Here is a 27,245-nt window from a genome sequence, read left to right as displayed (position 1 = left end):
AGCCAACAAAGGCAAAACCAGGCAGGATGAATTCAAGTATCAACCTACCATAGCAGGGATATAGTAAGGTAACTAAATACACCCTAAGCACATGCAGCAGCTTTTTTTGGCTGCTAATCCTGAGATGGTGTGAGTTTTTGATAGCTCTGCTATGAAACACATCAGTGCTTGAAAAGCCTTCCTGGCTGGCCTCACTGTGTTGCTGCAGTTAGATAACAGGCAGAAACCCCCCTGACCAGCTTTGTTTCCACTCTGTTACACTTTCACTTACCCAGCTCAGCCTGATTATTACAGACTTCACTGGATTGAAATGGTGATGTTGATATTAGAAGGGGTTTGCTTCTGCTAAAATTCTATCCTTGCTAGAGTACAAATACACAATCAACTACTTATAGAGTATACTCTTGCAACCCTATCAAAGACTAACCACTTTGGATAAATGTTTTACATTTCACTAGTTTACCTTCAGGTCAGTAAACTGCATTAAAAACATTGGACTAAGACCTCCAATACAGGAAATTACTTCACTACAAGCTCTGAAATTCATCACCTACAATATTGTGTACTATCTTTCAAGCTGCCAATCATGAAGCATCACTGCTGGTTGGTTATATTGATCCTTCTTGGGTTTGTTCCCAGCTCTATTTGTGATTCACAGTAAAACAAGGAGTACTACAGAAACTCTAAACTACCCAATGCTTTGAGGACACAGAACAAGCAAGGTACTCAAAACTGTGGAGCACTGGAATTGCAGAAAAAACCTGATTTTAGTTTGGCTATTTTTTACTGTGTTACCTCAGTCAGGCAATGCAGATTAAGTCAAACACTTTGCTGCAGCAGTACAGGGACATTTATCAATTATCAACATCTACCAATGGCCCCTTTCCAAAGCTCTGGTAGTCAATCAGTAAATCCTGTGCATAAGGTGTACTACTCAGTAAGGTAGCAAGCAGCATCCTATATTTCACATTAAGGTGAATAGGATGAAAATCTGTGAATAATTTATAAATCTTGTTTTGTGTGCCCACTGCTTTGCATCTCTGTTTTGATTGCAAACTGGACAGTTTTTATTGCTACCACATCATCTCTAAGCTTCCTTTTGCTGATCAGAGCCCTCTTGCCAATCCTGTATTCCCCTGATTCTCAAACCCTGTCTATGCCCTGCCACTTTAGACTTCCTGTGTTCTGATCTGTTGTCATTTTTTTCCTTCCTCTGTTCTCCTAGGAAATCTGCCACATTTCCATTTCTGTGCCCTATCACCTCTACCTGACAGTCCAATCTTGCAAACACAGATTTGTGCTAGGAGACTCAAGATGGCAAGTTAGCTCACTCAAATCTGTGATGTTTAAGCTCTTATTCAACAAATAACCAAGGCACTTCTTTTTCACTTTGGCATTAGCTGCTTTTGCTATCATTACTGCATTTGGCAACTAAAATAAAATGGTCCTTTGGTGAATTTGCTAAAAAGTATAATGAAGAAAATAGTGCCATGGAAGCATTCAGAAGATCGTGTTTTAGTAACATTAAGTCAGTAATACTAAATATGCTTATATTCACAGAAGCAATAATGCCATATATACACCATGCCATCAGAAATCATTTATGCAAATATTTATCCAATATACAGCAACTTTATTTGAAAATGCTGTTTCAGCCTGATTACAGATGCATTTCGAATTTGACAAGTAATTCAGCTGGAAAAATAATCATCATCCCATACTGACATGCTCTTCTTGCCTTGTCTGCCTTTGGCCTTACAGGTCCACGTCCTGCTTGTGTGGATTTGAGAAAGACAAGTATTCATTTTCCTCTCCATGAAGGGATTGAACCCTCACAATCTCCCAGGCACCAGCCAAAAGCTTCAAGTCTCTGTGCTGAATCAGCAGATTGTTGATTAAGTATAGAATTTCAACACTGTCTTGAGGTGGGTTCCCTTCGAGATCTGTTGTGAGGATCATTCTGTTTTGTGAAAGACATTTCAGCATGGTGGGGGGAAGGATGGGGGGATGACATTTGACTTAGGGAGCCCAGAATAGAATGGAGAATCCCTATCATGTAATGTGGAAGGAATTATCATGTGCTCATACCAATAGGCGACCAAACATTGATGAATATGCGCTCAGACTTTTTTTTTTTTTTTTTTTTGTCCTATACATGTTTCTGTGGTCATCTCTCCCAGAGAAGCAAATGTTCCTCAGCAGATTTATAACACCCCAGTCACACCCTGCCCTGGCATCTCTGGAGCAGGCTGATCAGCTCTGCTTCCTGCCTGCAGCACATGAGGTCATCCTCATCCTTCCCTGCTCTCCAGCCACACCGGGCACCTCAGGCAGGCAGCAAGGAGGGCAAAGCTGCTCTCCTCCAGCCGATCTATATTAAGGGGCTTACACTGCAAAGCAAAGGAAGTGCTGAAAGAGGATACAAATAGATTAATATTACAGCTTGTAAGCAATCCCAGGAAATTAAAAACAGCCTGCCTGAACCACACAGAGACTGGTGTGCTACAGGCATCCTCCCCAGCTCTCACCATAGTAACCAGGATAGCCAAAGTGTCTGTGTCTGTTAGCTCGAGCATTTATATCTGGGAACATTTTCCTCCATTTCTGTAACATAATTGGTAATTCAGCCAAAGACCTCAAACAGCTGAAAAACAATAATCAAAACATAAAAGAAATGTCGTCTTTTCAAAATTTATATATACAGAGCAAAGGGAGAGAGAAAGCTAAGAGTTCTGTAACATGGTTTCTCCACACAATAAAGCCTTCTCACTACTGAGATATCTTACTAAACAAGATATATACTACTATGAACATGATTGATCTTGCATTCCATGACATATCACAGATAGTTTCTATTTGTGTGCAATGAGATAATTTATTTTGGTGGCTATTACTTCTAGCAAAAACACTTGTCTATATTTAGGTATTATACTGAAATAGTATTTCCCCAAAGTTCTGCTATTTGAAATGTACATAAATAATCAACAGCTAGTAGCCAAAACAAACAAACAGATAAATTACAATGAATAAACAAGTAATTTTTTTTTAAAAAAATATTCTTTTCAAGCTTTATGGTGAGCTTTCAAATCTGCAAGTTGAGTAGATAAGAGTGTTAACTGCTGTGTTTGTACTCTGTGGTGAACATACTCCTTTAAGCTCACTCTGGAAGGTCAGGCTTCAATCACACCCTCCAGCTTGCATCTTTCCGGCAGCTCACACGGATTGTTCTGCTGATATCACCGTGTCAAAGGGACCAGGCTTCCATCTGTACACTCCCCTAATATACTTCAAATTCCTAAAAAAAAATACCCTGCTCTGTTTTTCCTTTTCAGTTCATCAGCTGTACTAAAGTTAGCCAGTGTGAGGACAGGCATACATAGAGTAGCTGTACAACAATCCCCTGCTACAGAGCACAGAAAAGATCATTCAGGATCATCCTCTCAGGGTCATGTCAGAAGAGGGAAACAAACCCCAGGGAGCCACCATCAGACTACCAGGAGGTGAGAACATTTGCATGTTACAAATCCCATGCTGAGACCTCAGAACAATGCCAAACCCCTGTTGCCTTCAGCACCATGGCCCTACACAGGTCTGCACATTTGCAGAAGGGATTGCTGAGGTCCAGCTAATACATTGCACTGTCAGAGAGATCTTTTATACACCGGGGCTTTGATTCCCACATTTCAACTGAAATAGAATGTACCTTTCTTGCTTCTCCATGAGCACGCAGACCTCATTTCTCACAATGTAATTCATCACAAAAAGGGCTGCCAGCACTGCCATTTTCTGCTGCCTGCCACACAAGATTTTGCTGAGATAGCCATTAGTGCTAATGCTTGTCTTGGCAATGGATCACTCTACTGAATAGATTTGTTTGATGTAATTATTTGAATTACTTAAAATTAGTAAAGTGCCAATCATTTGTTCAGCAGGGAGATGCATACATTTTCTAGCAATAATCAACACAAAGCTGTCATAGTCAACCCAAAATGGATTCCTGTCCTTAAATTCCTCTTATGGTTACAAAATACTTTAAATTAAAAGCCACTTCAGGCTTAGCTAAGTAGTCATTTAAGAAAAGTTATGAAGAACTCTTAGGAGACAGAATGAACATACAGCAATTCTAAACACGGACGTGCGAGTACACGACTCACATAATTCCCCAAAACTACCATGACTCGTTAAGCACTATTTAGGAATCCAACAAACCATTGGAATATACTAAAAATATAACACCTGGCAGGAGCAACTGAGTTGTGCACTGTGGTCACCACCTCTGCCTGGAGCCTGCTGTGCCTCAGATGCACAGCCCAACCCCGGGAGGCAACGGAAGTGCTGGAGATCAGTCAAAAATGTAAATCCTCACCGGATGAGCCACCAGCTGAGTGCAAACTCACTGTTGTTATGCACCCTCATATCATGTTTACAAGTCACAAGAGGTCCTGGCTATAAGCAAGCTACTATTTTCTGGGAGTTTAGAGAACCAAAAAGCTGCAAAGGAAACTCCACAGATTTCTCAGTGGCTGTTCTCTATTCATGGCTGAATTTCTGCTTTTAACTTCAATTGACAATTTAGATATGAAGGTACATAAATGCTGCAGCAAAATTGTTGTAAAGGGTTTTATTGCCCCGTTAATTTCCACTGAACACAGCTATAAAAAGGAAATGAAAGTAAAATTACAGTGATGGATAACCCCCACCCCCCCCCCAAGCATATTTTAATTTCTAGATATTTTTACTTTACAAACAATTATGGCTTGCCTTGAAATGCTGTACCCTCTCAGGACCTTGCCTCTGCTTTTATGAGTACTTATTTCCTGATAGCCCCATCATCAGGGCAGCAAACACCAGTACTGAGGTGCCAACCCTTGTGTGCCTGGTAGATCTGGTCACAGTTTATATGCACTCAGAACGAGTACAAAGGAAGTGAATGGCAAATTTGGGTTTGGAAGCAGCATGTATCCACTTTTCACTGCAATAAATATAGATGACAGACAATGACTTGTCTGGTATGGATGATAACCCACTTTCAAGGCAGATGCCCCAAATCTCCTTTTTTGTCCTTCCCTTCTGTTCCCACCCCAAATCACTGACAACATTCTTCTCAACGCTGATTTTTTGCAAGGACAGACTTGTAACAGCTTTTGTTCAATTTAGGTGAAGTGCAAAGGTCCCAAAAAACCTCAAACCCCCCAAAACTGCAAAAGCCTCAAATACTAACAAACACTGAAGCTAGGAGAGAGAACACAAAATGCTGTACTTTAAGTTACACGTCATACATATTACCCAAAGCATATTTATTTTTGCCTCAGTGGCACAAATATAAAGGTATTGTAGATAATAATAGTTTAAAAGCTCATTCTGTGAGCTGTGGATGTTGCATTCATTTCCCTGCTGGAATGGTAGTCACATTTCTGCAATGGGAGTATGGTAGCTGCCTGAGGTTTGGATTTGGTGATGCTTTTGTACAGGTAACAATGCAATCAGATGCAGATAAAGACTCAGTTCTATACTTTCCTCACAAGCCCATGAATTCCATGAACAACATCCTTCCGAAGCAAAGTTTGAAATCCAGGTGCCGACTCCATCCAATACCTGTTCTGAGTTTTTCAGGGGGGTGTTATACTTGATTTTGACCTTTTTTCAAGAATGCAAAAAAAGGACAGATTGCCTATACACCCTGCTGAATCACAGAATAACAGCTCAGGATTTCTTTTATTCTTGAGGGTGTAATGTGCCAGATGTGTTCCTGGTTAGCAATAAAGACTAATTTTTCCTTTGAATTATTTGATAAAGGACTAAGAATGATGTGTTTATTTGCATCATACTATCATATGGAAACCTGATCTTAGAAGAAATGTATAACAATATTGAGCAAGACGACATTTCTTTTTTGGACCACTTTAATTTTTTCATTTGTGACTAAATCCAAGCAGTGTACAATATGAATCAAGATATGATTAATTCTGCCATGAATTAATATGAATTAACTTAATGAAAAAATCCAAAGGTTATTTTAAAATCCCACCAGCGTGTTCATTTCCCAAGGATAAAATTAATCAGACTACATAAAATTTGAAGACAGTTTCAATCCTATAACAATTGTTTTCATCTCCTCATGGCTTCAGTTTAGTCACAAGGATTGAGGGCCTGGTACTACTTCACACTGCTATTCTGCACAATGGCTGTAAAAAAACAGGAATTCTGACCAGGAAGAAATCAGGATTTATCTATATCATGCCCTTAAGGGAATCTCCACAAGGCCCAAGTTGCCTTGCAGAGTCCATCCTGCTCCACTATCAGAGCCTCACCACTGCCTCAGCCTCAAAAGCAATGGAAAACTCCTCAAACATTCTGACACAGCATCACTTTTATACTTTGACAGCTGTAACTAACTCACCACTTAAATATTGGGGTACAGACCACAGTGCACTAAAAGTTCAGCTTGCACTCTCCTGAACACTGACAGCCCTCATCACCCCCAGTATAAACCACACACTCATATGCAGCTGTCACTAATGCAGCACCAGGATGTTATTTACTTAAGAAGCATGCAGAACTAATACAAAAAGCCTCTCACTTCTGAACAGTCCTAAAATGAAGTGGCAACTTGCATTCTTGGCCCCTAATTAGTCCACAGAACCAGCTGGGGTTTTTTCTCTTTCAGTCTCATCTCATTATACATTCAGCACCATGATTATAAAGAGGAAATAGTTCAGATATGCAATACTTGGGGTAGATTTTTACAATACACTTTGTATACTAAATATCCAGGTCTCTGAGGCACTATTCCTTTCTGCTGAAATGCACACCCCAGTGATGAGACAAACTGTAAAACACTTACAAAACCTCATGTAACAGTGGTGAAATAATTTTTAAAAATTGCTAAAATTTCTGGAGAAAAAAATCAAGCCAGGACTGTGACTAATTATTTCAGCCTCTACCCTGTGCATGACCAGCTCTTAACTGCGGCAGAGACCTAGATTCAGTTCATGAGAGTATGACTGCTACAACCAAGTAAGGGAAGAGCTACTCCTGGGATAGAAGCTGCTGTGAGAAGAGGATTTGTCAGAACATTCCATCATTCTCTTCCCAACTGACTGAGCACAGATATTGCTTAGCTCCAGATGGACTTATCACACATTTTCAGAAATAAAGACAAAGCGAAAATATGTTCCAAATAACTTTCTGTCCCCTTCCCCCTTCTCTTATTATAAACCTGTTCCTAGTTTTGTGGGGTTTATCTCGGCATGCACCCTGCAGCATGCCTATCATTATGAATGGCAAAGAATTGCATAATGGCATTGTTAATAGTCATTCACAGAAGTGTGCTGTAATGCATTTAAAAAAACCTCACAGGCTAAGTCGGGCCAAACAAGTAGCCTGATTTTAAAACTGCTGAACAGACAAGCAACTCCCACTCTTCAGTGAAGCTGCTGAGTGCTCAACACTTGAGAACTGGAGCGCTCTCTAATCTCTGCTCCTAGTTTGCCTTCTGAAAATGTTGGCTTTAGACAAAAAGTCTATTAATCCTTGCTACAGGAGTAAAATAAAAGGAGTCATGACTACTCCTGGACTAATACTCCTGTTAAAACTCGAGTTTTAACAGGAAATGTGCTGGCAGGTGTAAGGAAAAGCTTTGGGTGCTCACTTGCAGCAACCTGTATTACAGACCTGGATTTTGCCCAGATCTGGATGTTTTCCTTCATTGTATTACGGTAACCTTCAGAAAAATTATTGCATACCCTTCTTTCATCAGACTTCTAAACTGTCATCCCTTTAGAGTTCCAAATCTTAAACAGTAGTTAATAGTCTTTTTTGACATTTTGCACTACAGTCCAGCCCTGCATAGATTAACATTTTGTTTCCTATTTTAGAACTAGTCCTGTCCCTCACAGCTGTGGAATAGCTTCAAGCACAAGTAACAAACATCAGAAGACAAAACAGTAACTGAATGTGACAAAACCCTCAAACTACATTTTACAATATCACAGGCAAAGTGTTATTGTGTATTTATTGGGTAGGTTTGCAATTAAAGAGATTATATTCTGGATAACAGGAAAATGCCTAACTAAATTCAAGTACTGTGTGGTTTTCCCCCTCATATTTCCAGCACTCCTCATTAGACTGATTGTGCAAATACACCTCACAGTATTTTTTTGCCCCTATATAAATCCTTTTTCTTGTTTCCAAACTTACAAGGACTTCTGAAAAACGGACAAACAAAAGGATGACATGTCCCTGCTTAGCTCCTGTTTCAGAAAGGACCATGAACTCCTGTTTTTATCAACTTTGCTCAATGAAAATCAGTATTCCTGTCAAGATTGAAAAAAGGGTAAAAAAAGGCTACCACCCCTAAATAAAACTTAAATTACTACAAAAGTGATGCTGACTTTAGTAACAAAACATATTCCTGCTGTTTGCTGAAATGTGCTGTCTTTTCAGGGTGCCCTACAGAGACTTGAACAAGAAGAGAAAAGGACACTATTTCAGGACCACTAAGATTGGAATCATTGGTAACCTTGTCATTTTGATTTCTCAGGATGCTCAGTGTAAATTTAAAAGGTGAGAAAAAGAGCTAGGATGTGATACATAAATTTATTCCTAAACTTGCTGTAAGCAATCTTACTATTACTGTGAATACATTTTATATAAACTTTAAAGCTCTGACAATACTATAATACAGCAAACTCATCCAGCAGTACCTGAAGTCTATGGGTGTCTAGGATACAACTGAGGCAAAAATATCTAAGACATATGTTGATCATTCTTTAGCCACATCCTTTGCAAGTAGATTTCCCCTTCTATTTTGGAGTATACTATAAAACAAATGATAGAACATAAAGCATGTGCAAGACCTAAAGAAGAGAAAGCAAAACAAAAGTGAGGTGAGCACTATGAGAACAGCTGGCTCTTGTCCATCTGCCCCATCCCACCAAACTGTTCTTGGTCATTTTAGTAAGTGACAAGGACCTCAAAAGACCCAAGGACTAGTAGCTGGCTAGTCCTCCCTTTCCAGTGCCCTCAACAGCAGCTGGAGTCACAGCCAGGTCAGTCACTTCACAGGTCAGGAAAGCACCGCTCCTCCTGCACTGCACGACCTGCCAAAAAACAGAGCAGCAGATCTCTTTAAAGGCAGACAGCTTGCCTGCCTCAAACCCAAACTTTTCTAGACTGCTAACCTCCTTTTTCTTACTGCTACTGAGGTTTGCTGGTATGCTCTGAAAGCAATCTACCAAGTATCAAGTAGATAGGTTCCTTCCATTAAATGTAATTTCCAGAAAATGAGCCATGCTTAGCCCTGGTTTACAATCAGGTGCAAATACCAGGCTCTGCAATCTGATGATAAAAACACCCACTCCAGAAATTAGGCAGAATCTGGGCTACTTTCTTCTCACTCAGTTTCCAGTAGAGGGAACGGTTGGATGCTGCAGCCCACGGGAGCTCTCTTCCTCTCAAGGTCATTGCAAAGGGCTGCTGATTGCTCCCTTCAAACTGGCCCTGCCTGCTTTGCATTTAATTTGACATAAGGGTCAGTTCTGCCACAATGGAGATTCCTTAAAAATACATATGTATGTGTAGAGAAGGGAAAAACAAAGTGATGAGTGGCCACATCTTCTAAAGCAACACCTAAAAGCACAATTATGAGTGAATACAGAAATCAAAGGCTGGCTGTACAGCTCAGAGTGAAATATTCCATTGTAAGGCATCTTTTCATTTAACACAGCTATAGATTTTCATAAATGAAAAGCCTGAGATGTGACAAGGAGTAGGAAGGACACCATTCTCCGCTAAATACCTGTGTGTGTGTGTATTACAAAGGAAAGGAGAAGACACAGAGAGAGACAGGAAATCCCTGTAGTAGGAAGTCAAGCCATGGCTATAACAAAGACACCTGGAAAGGAAAAGTAGAATATTTGTAGCTGTGGACACCTATTTACATCCAAGTAAATAGGGAACAGAAGCACACAATTGAACTCATTGAACAACAGACATTGCATCAAGAATAAGAGTTTTGGTTCAGCAAGAGAAAATACTAAGGTGGAAGCAAAGAATTTTGCAGTTTTGTTGCATTTGGGGGTTTTTGGGTTCTTCTGGTTTCTGTTTTAAAGGCAACGCTAGAGGGCAATGCAGAACGAACCTGCATCCTGCATGTAATGCACAGCTGGGGCTGCTCCACAGTCTTCATGCAGCACCCCTGGGCTCCTATCCCGGGGGCTTGGGAACTTTTTAAAGAAAATTTCAAATCTCTGTCCTGAAAGAATTTTTACTGTTTCCAGATATTTCACTTGATTTTTACTTTTTACCATACTAAGTTGCCAAGTGATGTGGTAATGTTACCAGGCTCAGCACAAATCTGGGCACACTACTATTTATGTGACTGCTCAAACTGGTACATCTGAGGGCTGGATTAAAAAAAAAAAATGCTGCAGTTCAAGTATAACTATACTCCTAAATTCAATAAAAAGAAGTTATTCTCCTGTTTGATAGTTACTCTGAAAAACAGCCTTGGATTTTCTCTTAAATTTCTCTTTAATAGCATCATGAATTAGAATGTTTCAGGCCACTATTTCACTTTCCAAAGCTCAGCTTTCAGACAAATCACTGATAGCCCTTACTGCAAATACGATACTTCAATATTCCTGACAGTTTCATCTATACCTGTGGATGAACAGATATCCACTTTGGTTTTATTTTAACTGCCAGCAGTTGATCTTCAAATAATTTCATTTACTGAGTTACTTAGTTGCTAAATTTAGTGCTTTAGTCAGTTATAGGGATCTATAAAAAATTCTTACATCTTTTTAACACTCTGTATAATTTTAATAGTTTTAGAATATTTATCTCATACTGTATTGTTAAAAAAAAAAAAAAAGGTGGCTGCTGAAATCTGCTTAAAGAGCAAAACTGAAAACTCTATAAACCATATTCAACACCAGATTGCTATATCTGCTTGGGAACCTTTTCTCTCAAATAGTTTGCTAGTAGGTGATTACAATATTTTGAGTACCACCCTTGAAATACCTTTTTATTCTTATGTCAAATAAGCAGTCCTGAATCACATAACTCAAGCTGTACTTCGATTCAGATCCTATCTTCTTTGCTATACACATTACCTGCCTGGTTTCCGTTGCTTAAAACTATCATTACACTTATGCTCACAATACTTCTTTCCTTAGAAAAAGGTCAACAATATCTTTTTATGCTCCAGGGATCCATTCTAAAATAATATATAGCTTCATATATGATTGAATGATGAATGATAGAATGACACTTATGGCTACAAAAGCAAAGCTATTTACCCATTTCACCTAAGAAATATTTTTTCTTATTTTTGCTTTCCAAAATTATTTCAGCTGATGTTCCTAATGGCAGAAAATTGTTTCTTACCGAGTGGCAAGGAATGCCAGGGCTTTGCATGTTACAGGTGTGGAAGGAGCTCTAACAAGAAACACAGTGCAGGATAGGTAGCAACAAAAGTAAAGAGTTTACCTGCTTCCACTGTCATTCGTATTCATTAGTTAATTTCTTCTTTTGAAGGAGCTGTACAAGATTTATCCAATGAACATACATGAAGAGCAAGAAATGCTCTAAATGAAACTTGTTTGAAAACTGAATTTAGACAAGAAAAGTGATGAGAAACCACTCTGTACCAAACAGGCTTAAATTTGTGGTGCCTGAATGGCTAAAATAGCTAAATCTCACCATGGTTTAGGGTGGGACGACATCCCTACACTTCGGCTTACTAAAATAAAAGGACTATTAAATAAAACCCCTCTCTGGGATGTGTCCTTCAGAGTCAATAGAATGTGAGTGGAACCAGCTGCCAGAATTACACAGACCATCTTCAATAACACATTTTCAGCTGGAAAGCTGTTCCAAGTGACATCACTCCATTTGCTAAGGCTTTCCCCTGTGATAACGCCACCCTGGCATTCTACTGCAAATATTAATTACTAATTAGTAGTGATACTGCCTCCCAAGCAAACACACACAACAGTAATTAAGTAAATGAAATTACAGGTCTGTTTAGGGTATCAGAGAAAAGGGGAAGAGCCCTCTGCATCATCTGCACATCATTAGCCCCATCTGAGGAGAGTACCTGTACATCCCAAGCACCCTGCCTGAGGCCTGTGCATTCACATCCCTCACATCTCCCTGAGCTTTTGCCTGGAGAGGGACATCTCCACCAGGATGAAATGCATCCTCATCACATACAGCACCTCCTGGTTTGGAGTACTTCAGCAAACACTGCTCATTCTCACAGGCTGCAAGACCAGTACATCCATATCTCTTAGGAGGCACCAGCCCAGGCAATGAAAAAAGCTGGAAATGAGCACAAGAGGGTGAGTGCCCTCTCCCTGCTGCTGCCCAAGGAAATGCCACCACAGATGGATCTTCCGCTTCCACTTCCTCCATCACTTCCCTCATTTCCCAGATTCTCCCATTCATCCCCTGGCACAAATGCCAAGATAATTAGCAACTCCCAGCACACTAGAATCACTCAGATTAAAAGGGTCTTATCAACATGTTCAAGAGCTTTTCAGAAGGATTCTTGCTTTCTAGTTTAGAAACTGACAGACACAAATTCCTGATGGGACCTTGGTTAAAAAAGCATCAGCCACTCTTTGCCCAAGGAGTGACTTAAAAACACCATTAGGGGACATGACACAATCACCAGGTAGTACAGCCAAACCCTACTCTTGGTGTACTTTTTACCTTTTGGGTTTCATATAATTTCATTAAGATCAAAATTTATAAAATTGTTCACTACAGATTATTCTATGGACGATACACCCAAAACTAGGAAGAACACAGCTAGCAGTCATCTGTTTGACACAAATATAATCTTAGACCAAACTAGAAGAAGGCCACACACACCTCAGTAATTCATAATGGCTATAAAGCCATTATTAACCAAAAAAGCATTATTCCCATCAAACAGGTGTTTTAAACAAAGTAATGAAACAGACTTAATGGTGAATATGAAGCACCACATTCCTTTATAGTATTCCCTTTCAGGATGCAATATGCTTTAAAAAATATTCAGACAAATCAATCAATGTTTACATTCACAAATTCCTAATGCACCATAGAGAATTCTCAGCATACACAGTCTCTTGTGAGCACAAATCTGAAATAAGTCTTTGATGGTAACACCTTAAGTGCCTTAAATATACTTAGCTATGCATTTAATTTGGCATAAGACATGGGGTGTCTTACATTACAAAGAAATGCTAAATAAAATATATATGTGTAGTTTTACCCTACCTAGCCAATTAATTCCTCATACTAAGATAAAAATGCCAAGTTTGCCCCATGCTGGTCTGGGAAAGAAGGAATAGGAAAGTTCATGCCTGTTGCCATTTATCCTGCAAATACTTTCAACTACTTTCAACAACTGAGCCAGCACCTGGCAGCCAACAGAAAGCAACAACCTGCACCTCCATTAGCAAGTTACAAAATAACTGGGAGACATTATGGCAATTATTGTTTCTGTAAAAATACCTTATTATTACACATACTCCAAGTCTGAGGTCTTAAGAAGAGTGATCAATGAGAATTCATTACATTATTGGCTTGATCAGATACCAAAAAGCTTGATCACTTGAAATAAGGACCTAACAGCAATTTAATAAAATACTTTTATACAGCATTAGGATTTAAATCCTGAAGGTGAACCTTTCTGACAAGGGAAAGATCCAACTGCCAGGCACAGTGTTCTGTTTTCAGCATGTGAAGTTAATAGAGAGCCTCAGCAACATCTACTTTTTCAGCTTAAACTCCTTAATTGCCTACTTCTGTAATTACCTCTTCCTTGCTAAGCTACCTTGCTGTTTTCAGCAGGAGGGGATAGAAGTAGCTCCCTCCTAGCAGGGCGTTGGCTCTCTACACCCTAGAACTCAGCACAGCACCATCCCCTGCTCTACCTGGAGTCAGCCAGAGGTGAAGGAAAGCTGCAGGTTCCAACACCACCTCCACAAGCTGGAAATGAGGTGAGGAGGCTGAGGAACAAGCCCATGCTCAGTCAGGGTTATGCAGATATACAGGCTCTTGTTAGCAATTCAAAGGGGGATGCCCAGATGTAGTTAGCTTTCTCAATCTGTGATTGACAGATTGATCAAAGTATTTTTAGCTTAAGTGACAACCATTACATAACTGTGATAAGCACTTCAACACCTACCAGACCTACCTAGGCACTATCACTGGGACCTACTGAATTCTATGGCTGTATCAGTCATAGGGTTTGGAAAAAGGAAACAGAACTGAGACCATTCAGGAGCTAAGGAAAGGGCTCCATATGATCCAAAATAATTTGAAGCTTACAGAGGGGTTTAATAAAGACTGTTACAAAAACTTGCATATTGGTCCCTGTCGCACTGATGACTGCAGAGCTGCAGGAGGAAACTGGAGCTGATCCACTGTGCCTCTTGCAGCCCAAACCCACTTTCTGTAATCAAATCTAATTGTAACCTAATTGTACTTAAAACAATTTACTGCAAAGGAGACAACCTGGCCTGGACAGTAAGTGCCCAGCTTATGGAGTAGAAGACACTGGAAGTCCTCCAGTCACGACCCAAGTCATGCTGGAACACTTCCCACTGCACTCCTGCTCTGCCATCCTGCACCACCAGGGAAAGGACTCCTCAGGGGCCTCAGTGCTGTGGGTGACAGAAGGTGTGAAAACACACAGGCTCCATCCTGGAGAGGGAAAACCCACTATAAAGGGGCAGTGCTACATGAGGGAAGTGCTGAGACAACAGCAGGTTCAACCCAACCTGGACTCAAGGCCATCAACTTCCTGATGGAGGACATGCACTGACAGGGTCATTCAAGGGAAGGAATAGCTCAGAAACCCAGTGAGGAGATGCTGAAAGAGAAATCTAAAAACAAAAATGGAGATTATGTTCCTTAGAAAAAAGGCAGCATGGGGAAGTGAGTGGTCCTACAGCAGCTGGAAATGGGGCTCATTGTAACAAGGGGGAAATTGCCACAAGAGGGGCAGAATTTGGTGAAAAGGAGAAAAAAAAAAGAAATCAACTGAAGCACTTTTCCAGTTATGCTTCAACTTCTTAGACCTATCCATCAGAAAGACAAGAACTATTCACACATGAATTTTCTGGGAAAAGTTCAAAACTGTAGGATGAACTTGTGTCACACGATCCAGTAATCTAACTCAGGTTTCATGCTCTGGCAAGCTGCAAGATGCCTCTGTTTAAAAAAAGAATGTTAACAAAACCATTGTTTTTTCAGCAGGAGTGGTAATTGAGCAGCAAGATGGAAGGATTGTCAATCAAGTTACAAGTTGTACCAATTATCCAGACTGAATTATGTTAAAAAACATGAGTAACATACCAGACCATGCTGTTTCATTTCATATAGTCTGTAACAACCTCTCCCTACAATTTCTGAACCATATATGCCCAGGGGCCAGGAGCTGCTGACTAATACTACCAAAGTTGGATAATGTCAATTAGAGTATTTTCTCCAGGGAAAAGGGATACTTGAAATAGGTACTTTCAAAACAGTAAGATTTCTACCTTTCCATTACATATGCTTTCTTTTGTTCTAATATGATAAAAGACAAAGGTATTACCATGTACCAAAATGATTCCAGTCAGAGTGACAGGAATCAATACATTTTAATCTTTCTGTGTCAGTTCAGAAAACCGAGATGGCAAGAAAATGTAAATGTGTTTGATTCAAGGGAAAACTGTTTTAAAGCCTAAAGTTTCAGAAAATAATTAGGCTTAAGAACAGTCAAAATTATTGAAAACTACTCAATTCCACTGTTCCTGGGCATTTATTTTTTGGATATACAAATGAGGAGTATCTTCCAGAAGTTCCAGGGGCTCTTTGTGCTTTGTTTCCTCTTTAATATATCTGCTGAAAACGTGAAGTTAAAAATCTATAATATCAATAAAATGGATGCTAAAGTTGAACAAGTAGAAATTTGCAAGCAAGGCCAACCCAAACCTATTTATCATGCACCAAATTCAATTTTCAGCATAGGATGTATTGACATACTAAGGATTAAGACCATCACCATATAATTAAAATTAAATCTATAAGAAACATTTCTCATCCACAGAAACCTGAAATTAACAACACAGTATAAACTTTATTTACCAAGACAAGAATAGATCTGGTTTCCTTATAGAGCCTAATTGCGTTTTGTTTCACAAATCTAAGCAGATTTTCATTTCTCAGCTTGTCAGGAACAACCCAAATTTAGAAATCAATTTACACTCCATGTAATAAGTTAATTTTATGAATAAATTAAAAGCTACAAAACTATTCAGGAAAGTCTACCATGAGCATTTGCTTTACCATGAGAAATGAGCTCTTCTCCAGTGGGAGCAAACAGCAGCGAATGCTCTCCCCCAACAACAATAACGTGCATGGGAACTGAAGCAACCACATTAGCAAATCTGGTGGTAAAAGACAGCTTTGAAAGAAGTGCAACACCACCACAAATCTCAGAAACAGAACATGACTGCTCATCTCGTCATGACAAAAGCTGGTGTCCACGGGTGTTGAATTACAAGCACCAGAGGATCCACTGCCACCATACACGCAGAGAGAAATCATTTGACCACAAAATTATCAAACACCAAGAGCTCAGGCTCCCTGATATTGGCTCCACTGAAATCAGTGATGCTTTCAGGAGAGACAGGCTTTGCTTGTAAGGGACCTGCTCCAGCTCCACCAGATCCATGGACAGCTCTTCTTCCACTGATCATGCAGTGGGGAATAGCTCATCACACCCAGAAGCCTCTGATCGCCCAGCACCAGTCCCCATACAAATTGAAATTTCTGCCCCTTGAATTTTCTCATCCAAAGACACACTGCAGACCAGACTTTCAGCAGTGTGCCACAACGGAAGAGTCCTCTCTGGAGACTGCCACTAATGCTGCTGAGTCAAACCTTGGAGCTACGACAGAGCAAATGTCCCTGGCAGAGATTGCAAAGTGTGTTCCCAGTGCAAAGAGCCCAGGGTGTTGGCTCAAGAAAAGTGGATTGAGCTAAACTGCCTATTAGTCCAAAAAACAATGCTGGCTGCCCTAAGCAGCCTGACCCCAAACACTGATTTTTCACCTGCTGCATAAGCAGCTGGCTCTTCCCTGCACAAGGCATTCATTTTTGATAGAAAGCAATGGAACACAATGCTGAAATCATGCTACAGTGATCAGCTAAGCAAGGCAGACAGGTGAATTAATAAACAGATTAGAATGACCTTAAGAGGTCAGCATGAGCTCTCTCCTGTACTTTTAAGAAGAAACTCTATTTACACATTTATCTTAGGAGTTTCCATCACTGATTTACGCAATACATACACTGAGAGACATCAGCAACAGTAATTGTGCAGATTTTCTAAAGATCCTGGAGGAGGCAGAGGAAGAAGGGGAAACAAAAGATTCCTCAAAACAAAAAATATGCATTTTCAGCAAAGCTTCCTGTATGAGAGTTCAATGTGAAATTTAATGTGAAATTTCCCACTATCAGAAGTGACTAATTCCCAGCAAATAACCATTAAATGAAGTGGGGGAAAAAATTACTACAGAAGTTTGAGCTAGTCTAATTTTTTTTTAATTCCTGCACTTCTGATTATCTTTTAAAGCTTCAGAGGACCAAGGAATTTTCACGGCTAATTTCATTCTTGCACTTAGAAGAGGAAGAAGAAAGAATACTCTTTTGTTGAAAAGCAAAGCGTATCTTACATCTCTAATGACAGCCAAGTTCAGTGCTCTCCTATAACTGAGATTCTAAAATTTACTGGAAAGTGATGACACAAACATACAGGATAAAGCCCCTCCATAACACCTAGGGATTCAACGTGGCAGTTTCAAAACACTGACACTGTAAAAGTGTGGCTGGAAATTGCAGGACAACTGAAGCTCAGGCACAAGAGGCACAGGCTGCTGGTAGGGAGGAACCCTGAAGGATGAAGCAGAGAAACTAATTAGGCTTCTTATTCCATCAGAGCTAATCCTGTCCAATGTAGCCTCAGCAATAAATATTGATGTGATACTTTCATCATCCTTTGAAAGCTGTATCCCCACTGAATACCACAAGTGCTAAAACAAAGAATTGCTCTGCTTTCATCTAAATTGTCCATCCTTCATAACAAATCTCAGTGACACCTCCTGGGTGGTTTCTTATCTTTATCCTCCCCACCATGCTTTATTTTCAGCATACTTGCTGAAAATCTACTCCTTTGACCAATCTGTTCTAAATGCGGAGCTACTGCATGTCTTTATGCTCAGAAGTGCGACCCTGTTTGCCAGGTGAAGGCTAATTTTTGAGGTACAACCTAATCATATAACTCTGGAAGATCTGAACACACACTGCTGATTGCATTTTCCCTATAGCAAACAGTGTGACCTTTTCCTTGCTGCCCCTCCTGCATATTTATTTCTGAAATTGCATAAGAACAGGAAAACCAAGAGTGGATGAAGAGGGAATGGGATATGAATGGCAGTCAAAGAGCAGAAGGAAGACTTGCCACCACTCAACTTTAGAGATAAATGAGACAGAAGGCAAGGGAAAGGCTAAATATGGAGAAAGCACAGCTGCCAGGAAAGGAAGTATCAAAAGAGAACAGGAAGGCAGGAAATACCCATTTCAGGATACCTTCTTTAGGATGGACAGGTGGCATAACTCTCTGGAAGCACAGACTCAGTTAAGTTTTCACCTGGCTCAGGAGTTCACAGCCAAATGCCATTTCTTAATCTAACTCCTCTTGGTTAGCTCAGTAATGCTCTTCAAGTACACCTTCACTGGTCATTCAGGGATTCATCTTCTGAATCAAAACAATACATTTAAAACCTTACCCCAAAAACACTGTGAAAAGAAGGGAAAATTTCTGCCAGGACCAGAAAAATGATTGCTGCCTGTTTAAAATAAAGTAGTTCCCTTCCCATCAGGCCAACCTGGGTCAAGCCCGTGTCTAACACTGACATGGAAGCAGCCTTAATGTGCAACTAGTCATAAGAGATGTGCTCCAGCCCAACACAGCACATGCCAGCTGCCTCCAGGATTGCACGAAGGAAAAACCAAAGTGGGGAGGGGAACATGACTTGCTGCAGGTCTGAGAAGCTGCAGCCACTCCCTGCTGAAAGGCAAAGGTCTGCAGCCACACCCTGGCGCTGGCTGCAGCTCGTGTGGCGAGGGCTCAAGGCACCAAGGGGAGCCTTTGCCATCACCTCACAAGACACGGAGCTCTGGAGCTGTGTCCTGGGCTCACAGCAGGAGCTCACAAATGTAAACGTGTCCCCTTGTTTCCTCCAGCCTCCTCCTAGAGACCAATGACACCATTCCAGTCACCAGAGGGGCGATTTGGGCAGGGCAGCTGTGCCCACAGAAACATCACCTTTTCTAGGTGACAGCACACACGGGCTGTGACCACAGAAACATCACCTTTTCCAGGTGACAGCACACACAGGCTGTGACCAGCCATTGCTGGAATAGCACGTCAGACTCCAAAGTTTGCTTAATCCTAAATCCCCTGGGTTGCTCGGTCTTGTTGGCAGTTGGGTTGGTCCTCTAGAATCCTTTAGGATCATCTGTATGAGCTTCAGCCATGGAAAGCAGTGTGTGCTATAAAACGATACCCACATTGTTGGACACCATAAAAATTATTTCTGTAACATGGTAAAATAGTAACAGTGAAAATTTCAAAACCGTCCCAGAATTTACTTGCAAATGTATCTCCTAATCCTGAGGCAACCTATCATCCCTGACAGAAACACATGTCAGGAAGGTATACTAATTTACCAGTAAAAGTGATTTCAATTATATCTTTCCATGCCTCCTTCCAAAGCTGTTCTTTGCAATTCTGGGAGAATAGAAGAGCCAATATGGTTTAATTTGCTTTTTCAACCATCTGTACTGAATCCTTCACCAAGGAAATGGATTAACCATGAGGTTGTCATACACTTTCACATGGTAGGAAGGCAAACACATGCTCAGAAAATAAAGGGTGGGAGTCTGAATATATTCTCTGCAACAATAATAAACCTTTCAGATGTCTTTTTCTACAGAAGTCAAGGGAATTCACATTATAAATTAAGATACCAAGTTAATATTTAAAACAAGTTAGAAAAAGCTGAAGAAGTGTACTTCCTAGATTTAGCAATCTGTTTTTTTGAGTATAAACACATGAAAATCATCCATTTCCAAGTGGGAGGTAGAAATTACATGGATATCAGGAAAGCAAAAAACTGCAACACAGAAGGTAATAATCAAATTTGCCTTTTAAGCACAGTTTCAGGCAAAAGGCTTACGCCATAAGAGAAATCAGTCGCACTGAAACTGGAATTTTATTCCAGAATTTAACTGACCATAATATTTTCAAACCCCAAAAATATATAAAACTGATCAAAGTGACACACAGCAAAAAAATATAGCTTTCATAAGATTAATGCTTATTGTAAACTTGTTTTTCTTAGCCACGTCCAGAATATTCATTTACATGAGCACATGTTGATTATCAGTCTCTCCTTTGAAAAAGGCTTCATTCAGATACCTGTTTATTTGTAATCCTATGTTTGGAATACACTACGAAAACTATAATCACATTGAAATTCTGTAACTAACCTATATTTAAAGCCAGGAATACTAAAATAATGCAAAACAACTGAGTTGCAATGGTAATACTGATTCCAGCAAAGAACACACCCATCAGCATCTAGCATAAACAGAACCATCCTGATTCTACCACCATCCTTATTCAAAACAGATTATCAAACCAAAGCCACTCCACACCCAGAAGCAAATAGGTCGAACACAAAACGAGTCAAAAACACAATTAGAGTGGCCCATCTGTACAGGGAGTTACCTTTTTTCCTTTCTTTTTCCTGTGAGCTGGTTTAGCATTTTTCTCCTTTGCTTCCTCACTCATTTTTTCAGCAGGTAAATGTACAGGGGAAGGGGAATAAAAGATCACTGCTTGTATTCCAACATGCAAAGCCACTCAAGTATTGGCAGCGCTGAAACCAAAGTCCATCTGCTGACGCTTCTCAGACAAGTAACAGAATAACTGCTTTTAAAGGCAGCCTCTGCTCCTCCTGCTCCGCCGGGAATCGCCCATAGCCTGGCTCTGGCTCCTGCGAGAAACGGGCTGCTCTCACATCAGTCCCACGGCCTGAAGGAAAGCAAAGGCGTTTTCCCCTCTCTTCCTGAGCCAGTCTTTAGTCCCGAGCCGAGATCCCGCCGGTGCTGCGGAGCGCCGCCAGCCCCGCACGGACGGAGCTGATGAGGAGGCAGCAATTAGCGGCAGCGCTCGCAGGGGCTCACCCAAGGAGGATTCGCCGCTCGTCCCTCGCAGACACGGAAAGAGAGCCCGAATCGCTCGGATTGCCGGTCGCGTACAATACCGACATGTGTTGAATGCATCAGGGCATACCAGAAAAGGAAGCCTCCAAGAGTGATAAAAGATCGGGTTACTGGATCTTAAAGCCACTCCCAGGCAGAATCAAACAATAAAAGGCACAACACGCTGCTGAAGAAATTGCTAGATGAGAGGTTTACGTTTCCAACGGCTCTATATCCCCGTCCAAAGGACCTGGAAATTGCCACTCTGAACAATAAGCTTTGCAATATTAATTATTCATCGCATAAAAGCAGCAACAGCATTTCGGCAAAACACACGTTTACAACTATTCCTGGCTGTGCGAGCTTGCTCCTCCCTTGTCCGCCTGTTCCTATGACAGGATTTGCAGGGTCCCTGCAAAGGCAGCTCTCACACAAGTGTTACGTGCCTCATGTATGTGCACGACGGGCAAGTCACAGATCATGTTTCCACATGCTGCCACCTACTCCGCTGAATGCTTTGGCTACTTCCCTACAAGTCTCATGGAAAAAAATAAAAATAAATAAAGGAGAAGGCAGAGACTTCAGAGCAGTAATTCTCTCCCCTCCGTGCCCATTAAGACATTACACACAAACCACAGGTTACCAACAGCCATGACAGCAGCCATCCAACACGTCTGAATGCCGTCATTACCACATTTCAGGCTGTGCACCTCTTTAGGCATAGCCACACATTCCTACATTGCCCCTCAGGATCCCCCCTCCAGGGAAGGTGAGAGGGTGGAACAGGTATCAGACATCCTGCAACAGCCCCATGCTCTGTGCTCGCACTGCACACTTGAGGTAGCAAAATGCTAGTTTGCCCATTTCTGAGGTGAAAGCAATCAGAGGTTGTTGGCAGAAGTGACAGTGAGAGGGTTTGCTGTGTTGTTATTTTGCTGGGGGGTTACAGGGTGGGGGTGATATTTGGCTGTTTGTTTGCATATTGAGGTTTTCCTTCAACGGGCAACAACCAATTAATACATGCATTTTGGGGGTGGCTGAGGTTCATCTCGGGATCCTCCTGCCTTGCCTCTTTCAGATCTTCTCGCCCCTCACCCTCCTTTCAGCAGCATTTCACTCACGACAAACAACACGCGTACCGCAGACTAAGAAAAGAAGAAGATGTAATGCACTGATTCATAATGCTATTTGCCTGAAAGCTTTCTCCTTGGATCCTTCCCTACAAATGAATTTCAGTGAGCCACCACAACAGCACCATCAGATGGAAGCTGTTTTCTGTGTGCTGGCAACAAGTCCTTGTGCTCGCCGTCTCCAGGGCTGGAAACAAACTGGCATAAGCTGACCCTGGGGCTCCAAACCGGGGAGTTCATTCCCCACCTCAGCCTGGCAAAGTTGGTGTTCTGAGGAACTGCACCTCATACAGTGCACAGTTTAAATAAACACTGCCAGAACGCTGCCCAAAATTAACCTTGAATCTTCATTTAAGTCGCTGACATACAAAGAAATCCGTACTTATAGACAATATTTTGGTACAAAACACAAGTGCTGTTGATAATGCACAGGAATTTAATTTTCACTGGCAGCTTGTTTTTAATGGCCATCTCCAAGAACAAAAAAGCACCCCAGCCTATGCCAATTTCACTTTTTCTATATGCTATGCTACAAACTAAACTGCTCTCTGCTGGTTAACAGTGGGTAAAACAATGCTTAAACAATCAAAATAACATCCCATCCTTAATGCGTGTACAAAGCAAACCTCCTCTCTTCAACTATGTGTGCATCCACCTGGACAACACATTGCTTTATGAATTAAGTCCATACAGATAGAGTTCAAGCACAATTACCTGTGTATTCCTAAAAATAAGTTCAGGCTTGAATCCCTTACATTAGTTAGATAAAAGGAAGCCTCTAATTTGTGTCATGCTTAGTTAATGTATGCATAGAAAGCAATTTTCTTTAAATCAAAATGTTATAAGCAGAGCAACTTGTTAGCTGCCAGATGCTGACACATTGAAACCATTCCCTGATCACAGGCAGCCAATGGAGGAATATCACAGGCTGCCACTGAACTTTGGCTTTTCCAATGGGAACCTCCACAAGTCCAGCCCACTAGATAGAAACTGTTTTTTAGGGTTTTTTTAACACATCACATCCTGTCTATAACTCAGGTAGCACAGAAGATACTGAATTATCAGTGCCCTACTTCAGAACCCCTTTAATTTTTCATGTTTTCTCTCTCATTTTAACAAAAATGAGTTATCTCCCAAGCAATGGTATATTTAGAATGTGAAGGAAAAATCTAGATAAGCAATAGAAGAATTTTATAGTCACAAGATGCTCAGAGAGGTAGCAAAAGCTCTCACACTCCTCTTCTCCCATATTGCTCAGCTAACCATAGCAACCCTGCTGAAAAGAAATGTAATGAATCTCTCTTCTACCACTTGAAATAATCATTCATCTGTCAACATTTAGACACTTTTATGAGGTCTTGTTTTTCATTTACTCCTTACCTCAAAAAAATTGTCAAGTTCTTAATCCCCAGGTAAGGAAGCAAAAGAGGCAGCTAAGTACTAGATATTAGAGTACTTAATAAAAATACACAACAGATTTCTTTGGAAAGGCTTGGAGGAAGGAAAAAAAAGAAATAATTATTTTTTCTTCTTCAAATCATGCCTTTCAACTTTATTCCTCTGTAGAACCACAAATTAACTTTGATACTAAAACTATTATCAAGCAACTGCTGACATCAGTCTGTCTCTAAATTACACTATGGAAATTATTCAGATTATCCTTCTTCCATTCCTAAGTTTCTGGCATGCTCAGTGTAACTCTGTGCACTTAGATGCCTAAGGCAATTGAAATGGAAGGAGAAATGCCAAACAAGACTGCCTAGAAAAATTAAGATTTTCAAACACCCAAGAAAAGGCTCTTATGCACATTAAAGTGTGTCACAAGCAAAAATCCTAAACTTAAAAAAAACTTTGTGTTTTTAAGAAACAACAGGAGACAAGGAAAATTTAAAGAAAAGCTCAAAGCTTAAAGGAAAAAAAGGAAAAAAACCAAACAAAAAAAAAAAAAAAACAAACAAACAAACAAACAAAAAAAAAAAAAACAACAAAAAAAAAAACCACCCAACAAAAACCTAAGAGCAAATACCAGGGCAGAATTACCTTAAAATATGCTAAGGAAGCATTGGCATTCAGAAAGAACATATGCTTAAAGACACTGCAGTAATGCAAAGATCAAAGCATCAGTTCAATAAATTACAAATTACAGCTCCTATCTACTATCTAGGTAGCCCTTGCTCACAGAAGCATTTTCATCTTTCCAACATTCACAACATTTCCTTTGTGGACGTGCACATACTTTTGTGTATTTTTGTATGACTTGGTAAGCTAAAAGAGCAACATGCAGAAATCTAACTCTAAGAAAATGCACAGCAGCTTGGAAAAGTGAAGTTCAAGCTACTGTGCTTTGAAATCTTTTGATGGGTGATGAGAACACACATCTTGCTGTAACTTGCTGTTTAATCACAGCACTGCCTGGAAGTGAACTTTCCCAACCTCCTCGATACGTATCAGTTCTAGGACAGTTCTATTTTTAAATCAAAATAACTCGCATAAGAGGACTAGAGGATGGGCCAAGTTCTGTCTATCAGGACAGTTCTATTTATAAGTTAGAGTGACTTGCATGCGAGAAGCGAGGGGGACACAACTTGTTATTGGGAACCTGTTTTGTAACCGCCTGCAATGGGATCTAAAATGAATGGCTATGGTAGTTCCTTGCTTTACCCAGATCCAAACAGCCAAGCAATTCCAAAGCCTAACTGCAGAACTCAGAGCATGGAGAAAGCAGGCTAGCCAAAAAGCCAGCTTGCTCCTAATACATGCAGAAACCCACAAGCTTAATTTAACAAAAAACTTACGGCATTCAGCGTTAACTGCAGGATCACTTTGCAGATGGACTGCTTAGTGCTTCCTCAAGCAATATCCTACACTAAAAGCAGCCAAAACTCAAGGTTAAACCAAGTATTACCTAGACAGGACTGGAATTTGTGCTGAGAGTATGGAAGGCAAATTAATATGACTCCTCTTTCTCTTACAAAATTAAAACCAAAAGTCAATGTACAATATGTATTTTCCTTTCAAATATGAAAGGAAGTACTTTATGAAAACATTAAAAGCTATGAAAAATGTTTTCAGCTCAGTCTAGATTGCTTTCCAAATCCATAATTTGAGCAAAACAGCAGCTTGAGAAAATCACAATTTAAATATTGGCATTACTGACTTCATTAACTAGACATCTAACCCAGCCTATTTACCAATCTGCTCTTGTTTGCAAAGCTGCACATGTGCAAGAGTCCATTATCCCATGTCAACAGAAAAACAACCAAAAACCCCTTATCTTCAGGCTAAGATTATGAGAATGGAGTGGTGGTTTACGACCTAGACACCATACCCTTTTGCTGGCAAAGTCCACTGTAGAACTACCAACCTGAAGATTTTCTCGGCCTAAAATTCCATGCTGTAGGTTACATCTGCCCTACTATCTCCTCCCTCCCTCTAAATGGCAGTCCTGGAACAATATTCCAGGGTAGAAGCAGAAATCAACTAAAGAAATAAGAGACCTCTGACCAAACTCTCGATTAAGAGAGCTGCACTCTCCTCTGAAAGGAAAGAAGCAGGAAAGGAATTACTAAAACTCCTTCAGGAGGACAGATACTGATATTAGATAAAAGATTAATTCTCATCCTCAAAAAGTTCACCGAGAATTAAATACAACCAATGATTAAACAACTCAGGTTAACAAGGTAAAATGAACTTTTGTATTAAGTCTAGGGATGAACATGAGATGCTAACACAAATCAGATCCAAACTGTCTTGCCTTCACAATTACTTTAACATATGTTAGCTAACTGAATTTAAGAGCCTCGAGGACAAACATCCCTTGAGGACAGAACTGAAGGGAGTCTGGGAGTGAAGCCCAGAGTGGCTGGGAAGTTACGCTCAGGGAGAAAGGAAGCTAAGAGATGAAATTCCTTCCCTGACTCCCTTCAGGGGGTAAATCAGCTTGCCTTAAAACATCCTTCAGTAGCTGAAATTTGCAAGAACTCCAATCCATTAATAAGGGAATACCAATCCAATAATTAGATAAGGAAAAAAGAATCATATTACAAAAGTCCTGCAAAATTTGTTAGCACAGTTAATTCTCTGCTGACTGCATTTGAAAACACTGTTACATAAAGAGAACATACTTTATATCCAAGCTCTATAAATTCTTATTTACCAGCTGAGATACTTTGTGAAAAATCCTGGTTTTGATTTCACTCCTGTAGTGTTTTTCAAAACCTTTTTATTTCAAACCTTCTTTTTTAGAAACCTTTTTTTAAATGTAAGCCTAGAAAAACAGACCATTTTGCTAAGCTAAGAGGTCAAGTTTTATACTAAGCACACATATTGCTGTCAGGAAAGCCTTGCAGAGGAAGGATGGCAGTGAGAGCAGCCCATGTTGGACAAACCTCCACAGTTCCCCACCCTACCAAGCAACATTTCAGACAAGGTATTGCAATGTCCCTTTCCTTCAGCACCTTGGCAGGACTTGGACAGCACAGGGTGCTTCCCAGCATGCAGTGTCTCCCCATGTTTGCATTTGGGATGCGAGAGGACACCTCCCAGGGCTGGTTTCCACAGGCTGTGTGGCAGCTGCACTGCCAGGGGCAGGTGTGTGCCACCTCGCCACGGTGCCACCATGCCGGCTGGCCAGGGCTGCTGTCATCACAGGGCTCCACCAGGCTGTTTGTCAGACAACAGCTCATCTGTGGTCAGAGCCTCTCAGATCCAGCCCAACACCACCCCTGTGAAGACAGGGATGTGGGGCCGTGGAGGTGGCCATGGAGGTGGCCGTGGAGGTGGCCGTGGAGGTGGCCG

General features: G+C 40.6%; 1 protein-coding gene across 4 annotated transcripts in view; it reads right to left on the bottom strand.

Annotated features, from left to right (window-relative positions):
- The window catches only part of ANK3 (ankyrin 3), a 336,993-nt gene that overhangs the window by 263,486 nt on the left and 46,262 nt on the right, over nucleotides 1–27,245 (bottom strand). Inside the window, exon 1 of one of the 4 annotated variants that reach the window (XM_085583165.1) lies at nucleotides 20,843–24,349. The exons of 2 other annotated variants lie outside the window; for them this stretch is intronic. In XM_085583165.1, coding sequence (XP_085439291.1) covers nucleotides 20,843–20,905 — 63 coding nt within the window. In that variant the 5' untranslated portion in view covers nucleotides 20,906–24,349. Of the gene's footprint in view, nucleotides 1–20,842; nucleotides 24,350–27,245 lie in introns of those variants that run through there. One more of the 4 variants, XM_085583169.1, reaches the window with a different exon arrangement.

The sequence above is a fragment of the Lonchura striata genome, chromosome 6 (genome assembly GCF_050655825.1).
Source record: "Lonchura striata isolate lonStrDom1 chromosome 6, ASM5065582v1, whole genome shotgun sequence".
In the NCBI taxonomy this organism is placed as follows: Eukaryota; Metazoa; Chordata; class Aves; order Passeriformes; family Estrildidae; genus Lonchura; species Lonchura striata.
The sequence above is the reverse complement of the archived record's forward strand: the minus strand, read 5'-3'. Positions and strand labels throughout refer to the sequence as shown.